The following is an 11007-nucleotide window of genomic DNA, read 5'->3' as shown; positions in this document are numbered from 1 at the left end:
TGTTGAAAACCTTTTGCGTGCTGATAAATTCTTTAATATTATTCTCAAGATCAGAGGTGTTCCTATTATTATTATAAGATTGATTTCCATAGGAATTACTATAATTATTAGATGAATCACTAGGAAAAGGCCTAGAATTAAAATTACCTCTCACTACTAGGAAAATGCCTATACGTAGAACTTTATCAGTAGCGCTTGTTTATGACCCCACGCTACTGGTAATACCAGTAGCGCTTGGTACAAAATGGGCTGCTGGTATTAGTTAGCAGCAGCGTGGGCTTTTTTGGGCAGCGCTACTAGTAAATGTGCCACACCACACCCCTAGGTTAATACATAGTAGCAGCGTGGGTGATCAACCACTACTGCTAAAGAGGTAGCTGTCGCGCCTGATGTGCAAAAGGCACTACTGCTATTTCTTGTGTGTGTAAACTAGTGGACCAATTTAGTAGCAGGGGGTGTTTGCTAAGCCACCTGCCACTCACGGGCACACCCATCCGTCTATCTCGCACCGCTCGGATAAAATCCCCCTCCTCTTTCTCTCTCTCTGCTGCGCCCAAAACATCGCCGGGATGCGCCGCAACCAGCAACGGTGAGGTGAGAGGTGGCCGGATCCAGCTCAGGTTGGTCTCTCCCCTCCTTCTTCGCCCACCCTCTCCTCCTCACCTCATCTTGTCTTCCTTTTTCTGCAGGTCGCCATGGCGCAGACGGCGACGACGGCAGGAGGGGCGCCATCCGTGGGGCAGGACGCTGCCATGGAGATGGAGCTCCTCCCCCCCACGACGCAGAGGCCCCATGGAGCCTCCCTCCTTCTCCGGTGACTTCTTCTCAGGCCCCACCCCCTACCTCTGACCTGCGCCGCCGCCGCCATGGACGTCGCCATCTCAAGGTAAGAAATCCTTTGCGTTACTCCTCATATTCCAGCCTACGACCTGGACCACCCTCATGTCGTTCCCCACTTTGTCCACGCAGCCGCCTCCGCGCCTTCGAGAGCTGGATGCGGAAGCACGGCGTCGTCTGCAGCGACGTGCTCCGCCTCGACGCCAGCGAGGCCGGCGGCGTCAACGTGCGCGCGCTCGCCGCGCTCCGGGAGGGCGACGTTGTTGCCACCATCCCGCGTCGCGCCTGCGTGACGCCGCGCACGTCCGGGGCCGCGGCGGCCATCAAGGACGCGCAGCTCGGTGGCACGCTCGCTCTCGCCGTCGCCGTCATGTACGAGCGCGCGTGGGGCGCCGAATCGCCGTGGTACGACTACCTCCGCCTGATCCCGGACTGCGAGCCCGTGCTGCTCGTCTGGTCAGAGGACGAGGTCGCGCGCCTCCTTGCCGGCACCGAACTCGATAAGGTGAAACCTTCTCTTGTAGTAAGTCGTGGTGTGTATGTATCTTAGTCTGTGATTCATGTTGCAATGCAGTAAATTCTGTGAATTTTGCGTTTATGGAGTGGATTCCTCTATGGTATACTGTATCTTGCACTAGTTTGGTTAGTTTGAGTTGCGTGAATCTGTGGTTTGTTTGCTCAAATTATTTGTACCGTCAGCTAATTGGTCCGTGTCTAATAATGTATTCCATCATACTGTGAAATCGTATCAGCCAAATTTATCCTACCATGTTTCATATCGAGCTTGTCCAAGCTTCTCTAAAAATGGCAAATTTCTAGGCAGACAGTGAAGCAAGACAGGGAATTCCTTCGTGAGGATTGGAAGAATGTATGGAGCCACTCATTTCTTCTGGAGAATTGGGTGTCAAGCCAGATGATCTTAGCCTGGAGAAATATTTTGCTGCTAAAAGTCTTCTTTCGTCAAGGTCCTTCCGTATAGATAAATATCATGGTTCTGGATTGGTTCCCCTGGCTGACCTCTAAGCTACAATCTACCTATGTAATTTGATTCATTTTATCTGCTTATGTTGCAAATACTGCATCTGTTACGTTGTGGTGACTGGTGAGTTATAGTGGTTTGAATATTAACAAGGATATGTGCCCTTCACTGTATTTGGTTATCAGTTTTAATCACAAGACTGATGGTGAACATGTCCACTTCACTAAGTCAGAAGCCTCAGACTCTGATGAAGAAGAATATGATGATGATCAAAGCAATGCAGAAGAAATCGACATGGGGCTGCGGAGGCGACTACGATGACATCATCACGGTGCTGCGGCGGCGGCGACGACGACGGCATCGTCACGGTGCTGCGGCGGCGGCGACGACGACGGCATCATCACGGTGCTGCCGCGGCGGCGGCGACGACGACGACGACATCAACACCATCAAACACGGGCTTGTGGAGGCGCCGACTCCGACGGCCTATACGCGTGCATATATTGTGTGTGTGTGTATTAATTATCTATATCAGATATGTATGATTGTCTGTACACATGTAATGTACATATTATTAAATGCATGTATGTGAGTACTATGAAATGTATGTCTAAACTGGAGGTAGATTTTTATTTTTTTAAATCCTAATTAGTTACTAGTGGTGTGGGTGTATCATATATGTGCTACCACTATTCCATTAGTAGTAGCGCTGGTGTGAACTAGTAGTAGCGTAGGGCACCGGCGCTACTGGTATGTCTGGTTATCAGTAGCGTGGGGTAAAACACACGCTACTGTTAAAAAATAGCTGTAGCGTCGTAGTAGTAGCGCGGGAACCCACGCTACTGGTAATGTTTTTTCTAGTAGTGTCTATAAGCATTGTTGTTGAAATTATTTCGAGAAATAAAATTCACATCTATGGCATCACTATTTTGCCCAATCAAAGTAGACAAAGGCGTATCATTAAAATCAATAAGAGCACTTTTACTAGCAATCAATTTCATAAGAGCATCAACTTTTTCACTCAAAGAAGAAATTTCTTCAACCGTATTAACTTTTTACTTGTAGGAGCTCTTTCGGTATGCCATTGCGAATAATTTGCCATGATGTTATCAAGCAATTTGGTGGCTTCACCCAAAGTAATTTCCATAAAAGTACCACCCGCGGCGGAATCTAAAAGATTACGAGAAACAAAATTCAATCCCGCATAAAAAATTTGTATGATCATCCAAAGATTTAACCCATGAGTTGGGCAATTCCTTAGCATCATTTTCATCCTTTCCCGAGATTGTGCAACATGCACATGTTCAAGTTTCTTGAAATTCATGATCCGGGTTCTAAGGGAGATAATTTTTGCGTGCGGAAAATACTTAGTGATAAAAGCATCTTTCACTATTTCCAAGAATCGATACTATTGCGAGGCAAAGAAGAGAACCAAATTTTTGCAGAATCACGCAAAGAAAACGGAAATAATTTCATCTTCACCACATCATTGTCCACATCTTTTTCCTTTTGCATATCACATAACTCCACGAAAGGTATTAAGATGGGACGCGGCATCCTCATTAGGAGTACCGGAAAATTGATCTTTCATAACGAGATTTAGCAAAGCAGTATTAATATCACAAGACTCCGCACCAGTGGTGGGAGGAGCAATCGGAGTGCCGATAAAATCATTGTTGTTGGTATTTGAGAAATCACATAACTTGGTGTTCTCTTGAGTCAAGATGACTACACAACAAGATTGCACTCAAAAACAGATCCAGAAAGAAAACGGTGAACGGAAAAGATGGGCGAATAAAACGACAAATTTTTGTGAAGTGAGGGAGAGGAAAACGAGAGGCAAATGGCAAATAATGTAAATTGCAAGGAGATGAGATTTGTGATTAGGAACCTGGTAAATGATGAAGATCCTCCCCGGCAACGGCGCCAGAAATTCCTTTTGATGTCTGCTAGGACTACGTTGGTATTTTCCCAAAGAGGAAGGGATGATGCAGCACAGCGACGGTAGGTATTTTCCTTAGTGAAGAAACCAAGGTTATCGAACCAGTAGGAGAACCAAGCAACACAACGTAAACAACCCCTGCACACAGATAACAAATCCTCGCAACTCGACGTGTTAAAAGGGTTGTCAATCCCTTTCGGGTAATGGCCCCAGAAATTGGTGCGTGGACGGAAGAAATTTGTAATATATTGAATAAATAGATCGCAAAGAAAATAAAGTGCAGCAAAGTATTTTTTGTATTTTTGGTTTAATAGAACTGAAAATAAATGCAAAGGAAAAGTAGATCGCAAAGGCAAATATATGAGAAAGAGACCCGGGGGCCGTAGGTTTCACTAATGGCTTCTCTCGAGAAAAATAGCAAAGGGTGGGTAAACAAATTACTGTTGGGCAATTGATAGAACTTCAAATAATCATTAATGTTGGGCAATGATCATTATATAGACATCACGTCCAAGATTAGTAGACTGACTCCTGCCTGCATCTACTACTATTACTCCACACATCGAGCGCTATCCAGCATGCATCTATTGTATTAAGTTCATGGAAAAACCGAGTAATGCAATAAGAACGATGACATGATGTAGACAAGATATATCTATGTAGAGATAGACCCCATCGTTTTATCCTTAGTAGCAACGATACATACGTGTCGGTTCCCCTTCTGTCACTGGGATCAAGCACCGTAAGATCGAACCCACTACAAAACACCTCTTCCCATTGCAAGATAAATAGATCAAGTTGGCCAAACAAAACCCAAATATCGGAGAAGAAATACGAGGCTATAAGAGATCATGCATAAAAGAGATCAAAGAAACTCAAATACTTTCATGGATATAAAAAGATATAACTGATCATAAACTAAAAGTTCATCAGATCCCAACAAACACACCGTAAAAAGAGTTACATCATATGGATCTCCAAGAGACCATTGTATTGAGAATTCAGCGAGAGAGAGGAAGCCATCTAGCTACTAACTACGGACCCGAAGGTCTACAAAGAACTACTCACGCATCATCGGAGAGGCACCAATGGAGGTGGTGAACCCCATCCGTGATGGTGTCTAGATTGGATCTGGTGGTTCTGGACTCTGCGGCGGCTGGATCAATATTCCGTCGACTCCCCTAGGGTTTTGGGAATATTGGGGTATTTATAGAGCAAAGAGGCGGTTCGGGGGGCACCCTGGCGCGCCCTGGTGGGTTGTGCTCTCCTCGGAGCACCCCCCCCCCCCAGGCGCAGCCAGGGCCCATTAGGTGTTTTCTGGTCCATAAAAAATATTCGTAAAGTTTCATTGCATTTGGACTCCGTCTGATATTGATTTCCTGTGATGTAAAAAACATGCAGAAAATAGCAATTGGCACTTGGCACTATGTCAATAGGTTAGTACCAAAAAATGATATAAAATGACTATAAAATGATTGTAAAACATCCAAGATTGATAATATAATAGCATGGAACAATCTAAAATTATAGATACGTTGGAGACGTATCAGCATCCCCAAGCTTAACTCCTACTCGTCGTCGAATAGGTAAGTGATAAAAAAAGATTTTTTGATGTGGAATGCTGTCTAACATGTCATATCATATTCATTTCTTTATAGCAAGGACATTTGAACTTTTATGTGATTCAAAGCAATAGTCTAGTGGGGTACCCGAGGTGGGCACAACCCACCAGGGCGCGCCTGGGCCTCCTAGCGCGCCCTGGTGGGTTGTGCTCTCCTCGGAGCACCCCCTAGGCGCAGCCAGGGCCCATTATGTGTCTTCTGGTCCATAAAAAATCTCCGCGAAGTTTCGTTGCATTTGGACTCCGTCTGATATTGATTTCCTGCGATGTAAAAAACATGCAGAAAACAGCAACTGGCACTTGGCACTATGTCAATAGGTTAGTACCAAATAATGATATAAAATGATTATAAAACATCCAAGGTTGATAATATAACAACATGGAACAATAAAAAATTATAGATACGTTGGAGACGTATCACCAGGGTGATTGGCAGATCCTCAATGATGAAAGACCCAGCTAAAGATGAGGAAGAGGATGAAGAAGATGCTACACCAGCTCCCAAGTCACAGAAAATGATGGGAGATGCAATCAAGTCAGGGGCTGCTCCTTCTAAGCCCAAGACTGCTCGTAAGCAATATGTGAAGGAAATATGCCCTAGAGGAATAATAAAGTTGTTATTTATATTTCCTTATATCATGATAAATGTTTATTATTCATGCTAGAATTGTATTAACCGAAAACTTGATACATGTGTGAATACATAGACAAAACAAAGTGTCCCTAGTATGCCTCTACTTGACTAGCTCATTAATCAAAGATGGTTAAGTTTCATGACCATAGACATGTGTTGTCATTTGATGAACGGGATCACATCATTAGGAGAATGATGTGATGGACCAGACCCATCCGTTAGCTTAGCATAATGATCGTTAAGTTTTATTGCTATTATTTTGTTCATGACTTATACATATTCCTTTGACTATGAGATTATGCAACTCCCGAATACCGGAGGAACACCTTGTGCGCTATGAAACGTCAAAACGTAACTGGGTGATTATAAAGATGATCTACAGATGTCTCCGAAGGTGTTTGTTGGGTTGGCATAGATCGAGATTACGATTTGTCACTCCGAGTATCGCAGAGGTATCTCTGGGCCCTCTCGGTAATGCACATCACGATAAGCCTTGCAAGCAATGTGACTAATGAGTTAGTTGCGGGATGATGTATTACGGAACGAGTAAAGAGACTTGCCGGTAATGAGATTGAACTAGGTATGAAGATACCGACGATCGAATCTCGGGCAAGTAACATACCGATGACAAAGGGAATGACGTATGTTGTTATTGCGGTTTGACCGATAAAGATCTTCATAGAACATGTAGGAACCAATATGAGCATCGAGGTTCCGCTGTTGGTTATTGATCGGAGATGTGTCTCGGTCATGTCTACATAGTTCTCGAACCCGTAGGGTCCGCACGCTTAACGTCCGATGACGATTTGTATTATGAGTTATGTGTCTTGGTGACCGAAGATTATTCGGAGTCCCGGATGAGACCACGTACATGATGAGGAGTCTCGAAATGGTCGAGAGGTAAAGATTAATATATTAGATGATAGTATTCAGACACTAGAATGGTTTCGGAGCGTTTCGGATATTTATCGGAGTACCGAGGGGTTACCGGAACCCCCCGGGGAAAGTAATGGGCCACTATGGGCCATAGGGGAGAGAAAGGGTAACCCACAAGGGGTGGCACGCCCCTCCCCCCATGGGCAGTCCGAATTGGACAAGGGGAGGGGGCGCGGCCCCCCTTTCCTTCCCCCTCTCCCTCTCCTTCCCTCTTTCCCCCTCCATGAGAAGGAAGGGGGAAACCAACTAGGACTAGGAGTCCTAGTGGGTTTCCCCCCACTTGGGTGCGCCCCCCAGGGCCGGCCTCCTCCCTCTCCTCCTTTATATACGGGGGCAAGGGGGCACCCCAAAGCGCATCAATTGTTCTCTTAGCCGTGTGCGGTCCCCCCCCCCATAGTTTACTCCTCCGGTCATATTGTCGTAGTGCTTAGGCAAAGCCCTGCGCGGATCACATCACCATCACCGTCACCATGCCGTCGTGCTGATAAAACTCTCCCTCGACACTTTGCTGGATCAAGAGTTCGAGGGACGTCATCGAGCTTAACGTGTGCAGAACTCGGAGGTGCCGTACGTTCGGTGCTTGATCGGTTGGATCGCGAAGATGTTCGACTACATCAACCGCGTTAAGCTAACGCTTCCGCTTTCGGTCTACGAGGGTACGTGGACACACTCTCCCCTCTCGTTGCTATGCATCTCCTAGATAGATCTTGCGTGATCGTAGGATTTTTTTTGAAATTGCATGCTACGTTCCCCAACAATCTGCACCTAAGAGAAGCACAAGAAACATCCGAGCTGCTGAGAAGAACAAGGCCCTAGTGCCTGAAGTTCAAGAAGATGATGAGGCCCAAGTGCTCAGAAAGCTCAAGCCCAAGATACCTGATCATGATGACAATCATCCTATTGCTGAAAACATGAAGTTAAGGAAAGATGCAGGTCTCAGATTGTGGAGGCAAACTGATCCTTATGCTATAAGGAGAAGGACTGTTGTAGATTACATGTTCCACACTAAGGAACAACAAGACTTCTATGAGACAGTCCTCCTGGACAAGAAGCCCATTGTCAGTGATATGACATGGGTTGACTGGACATTTATTGATGAGAATGAAGATCACTTTCCTGGAGTTCATGAGAGCTTCAGAATGAATGGAGTTCATGCTTTTGTGCGTCAGAAGTTGACAAAATGGAATGATGAGATGGTGATGCGGTTCTATTCTACACCTCATTTTTACCCAGATGGCAAGATTGTCTGGATGACAGAGGGTACTAGGTACCAATCTTCTATAGTTGAGTGGGCTGAGCTGATCATGCTCCTGAAGAGGCTGATGACGACACTAATGTCTATGCCAAGCCCAGGAAGGACCACAACTCCATGGCACACATGTACAAGGAGATACCAGATGCTGCCTTGGACACACATAAGTTTGGCTCTGTGCACTATCTTCTGTCAGGGCTGCCAAAAATCAACACAATCCTGAGACACACATTGTTGCCCAAGTCTGGAGATGATAGAATGAGCAGAGGGCATTCAATCAATTTGCTACACATGTTTGATGTGCCAGAGAAATTCAAGGTGATGACCTTGATAGTTGAGACTGTTAAGAGGACTGCAGCTGAACAGAAGAGATCATGTGGCTATGCCTCATAGATTCAGATGCTCATTAATTCCAAAGTGGGCACATGCACATATTTGCTAGATAGAGAGCACCTTCCCTTGAGGCCAGATTTTGAGGATAACACAATTGACATGGGTGCTTTGTTGGAAATATGCCCTAGAGGCAATAATAAATAGGTTATTATTATATTTCCTTGTTCATGATAATCGTTTATTATCCATGCTAAAATTGTATTGATAGGAAACTCAGATACATGTGTGGATACATAGACAACACCATGTCCCTAGTAAGCCTCTAGTTGACTAGCTCGTTGATCAATAGATGGTTACGGTTTCCTGACCATGGACATTGGATGTCGTTGATAACGGGATCACATCATTAGGAGAATGATGTGATGGACAAGACCCAATCCTAAGCCTAGCACAAGATCGTGTAGTTCGTTTGCTCAGAGCTTTTCTAATGTCAAGTATCATTTCCTTAGACCATGAGATTGTGCAACTCCCGGATACCGTAGGAATGCTTTGGGTGTACCAAACGTCACAACGTAACTGGGTGGCTATAAAGGTGCACTACAGGTATCTCCGAAAGTGTCTGTTGGGTTGGCACGAATCGAGACTGGGATTTGTCACTCCGTGTAAACGGAGAGGTATCTCTGGGCCCACTCGGTAGGACATCATCATAATGTGCACAATGTGACCAAGGAGTTGATCACGGGATGAGGTGAGTTACGGAACGAGTAAAGAGACTTGCCGGTAACGAGATTGAACAAGGTAAAGGGATACCGACGATCGAATCTCGGGCAAGTAACATATCAATAGACAAAGGGAATTGTATACGGGATTGATTGAATCCCCGACATCGTGGTTCATCCGATGAGATCATCGTGGAACATGTGGGAGCCAACATGGGTATCCAGATCCCGCTGTTGGTTATTGACCGGAGAACGTCTCGGTCATGTCTGCATGGTTCCCGAACCCGTAGGGTCTACACACTTAAGGTTCGATGACGCTAGGGTTATAGGGAAAGTATGTACGTGGTTACCGAATGTTGTTCGGAGTCCCGGATGAGATCCCGGACGTCAGGAGGAGTTCCGGAATGGTCCGGAGGTAAAGATTTATATATGGGAAGTCCTGTTTTGGTCACCGGAAAAGTTTCGGGTGATATCGGTAATGTACCGGGACCACCGAGAGGGTCCCGGGGGTCCACCAAGTGGGGCCACCAGCCCCAGAAGGCTGCGTGGGCCAAGTGTGGGAGGGGACCAGCCCCAGGTGGGCTGGTGCGCCCCCCCCCCCACCAAGGCCCAAGCGCATGGGAGAGTGGGAGGGGGCAAACCCTAGGTCCAGATGGGCCTTAAGGCCCACCCTAGTGGCGCCCCCCCTCTCCTCCCCTTGGCCGCCCCCCTTGGATGGGATCTAGGGCTGGCCGCCTCCCCTTGGGGTGGGAACCCTAGGGGGGGCGCAGCCCCCTTCCCCTATATATAGTTGAGGTTTGGGCTGCCCAAGACACAGGAGAACGTCTCTCTTTCGGCGCAGCCCTACCCCTCTTCCTCCTCCTCCTCTCCCGCGGTGCTTGGCGAAGCCCTGCGGGATTGCCACGCTCCTCCACCACCACCATGCCGTCGTGCTGCTGCTGGACGAAGTCTTCCCCAACCTCTCCCTCTCTCCTTGCTGGATCAAGGCGTGGGAGACGTCACCGGGCTGCACGTGTGTTGAACGCGGAGACACCGTTTTTCGGTGCTTAGATCGGAATCAACCGCGATCTGAATCGCTACGAGTACGATTCCCTCGTCCGCGTTCTTGCAACGCTTCCACATCGCGATCTACAATGGTATGTAGATGCACTCCCCTTCCCCTCGTTGCTAGATTACTCCATAGATTGATCTTGGTGATGCGTAGAAAATTTTGAATTTCTGCTACATTACCCAACAGTGGTATCAGAGCCAGGTCTATGCGTAGTTTCTATGCACGAGTAGAACACAAAGTAGTTGTGGGCGTCGATGTTGCCAATTCTTCTTGCCGCTACTAGTCTTATCTTGTTTCGGCGGCATTGTGGGATGAAGCGGCCCGGACCGACCTTACACGTACGCTTACGTGAGACAGGTTCCACCGACTGACATGCACTAGTTGCATAAGGTGGCTAGCGGGTGTCTGTCTCTCCTACTTTAGTCGGAACGGATTCGATGAAAAGGGTCCTTATGAAGGGTAAATACAAATTGGCAAATCCCGTTGTGGTTTTACGTAGGTAAGAAACGTTCTTGCTAGAAACCTATACAAGCCACGTAAAAACTTGCAACAACAATTAGAGGACGTCTAACTTGTTTTTTGCAGCATGTGCTATGTGATGTGATATGGCCAGAAGATGTGATGAATGATATATGTGATGTATGAGATTGATCATATTCTTGTAATAGGAATCACGACTTGCATGTCGATGAGTATGACAACC

General features: G+C 46.5%; 1 protein-coding gene across 7 annotated transcripts; it reads left to right on the top strand.

Annotated features, from left to right (window-relative positions):
- Positions 1-422: 422 nt before the first annotated feature.
- LOC109731669 (fructose-bisphosphate aldolase-lysine N-methyltransferase, chloroplastic) lies at positions 423-2419 on the top strand. Of its 7 annotated transcripts, none has more exons than XR_002225164.4 (5): positions 459-620; positions 690-886; positions 970-1342; positions 1661-1876; positions 2002-2419. XR_002225164.4 is itself a non-coding variant. In XM_020290839.4 (4 exons), exons 2-4 carry the CDS (start codon positions 867-869, stop codon positions 1814-1816), a joined length of 549 nt encoding a protein of 182 aa, XP_020146428.1. In that variant the 5' UTR covers positions 423-620; positions 690-866; the 3' UTR covers positions 1817-2419. The 7 variants fall into 7 exon arrangements, 5 of the variants coding, with proteins under 5 accessions (XP_020146428.1, XP_073354083.1, XP_020146430.1 ...); XR_012182966.1 differs by having other exon boundaries at positions 1657-1876; XM_020290839.4 differs by having other exon boundaries at positions 423-620; positions 1661-2419.
- Positions 2420-11007: the final 8588 nt, after the last annotated feature.

This window comes from Aegilops tauschii, chromosome 5, assembly GCF_002575655.3.
Source record: "Aegilops tauschii subsp. strangulata cultivar AL8/78 chromosome 5, Aet v6.0, whole genome shotgun sequence".
Classification (NCBI taxonomy): Eukaryota; Viridiplantae; Streptophyta; class Magnoliopsida; order Poales; family Poaceae; genus Aegilops; species Aegilops tauschii.
This window is presented reverse-complemented; position numbering and strand designations above follow the sequence as displayed.

Coding starts and splice junctions, on each gene's coding strand:
- LOC109731669 (XM_020290839.4), top strand. CDS start 867: ATGGACGTCGCCATCTCAAG. Junction 887..969: donor ATGGACGTCGCCATCTCAAG/GTAAGAAATCCT, acceptor TTGTCCACGCAG/CCGCCTCCGCGCCTTCGAGA. Junction 1,343..1,660: donor CCGGCACCGAACTCGATAAG/GTGAAACCTTCT, acceptor ATTTCTAGGCAG/ACAGTGAAGCAAGACAGGGA.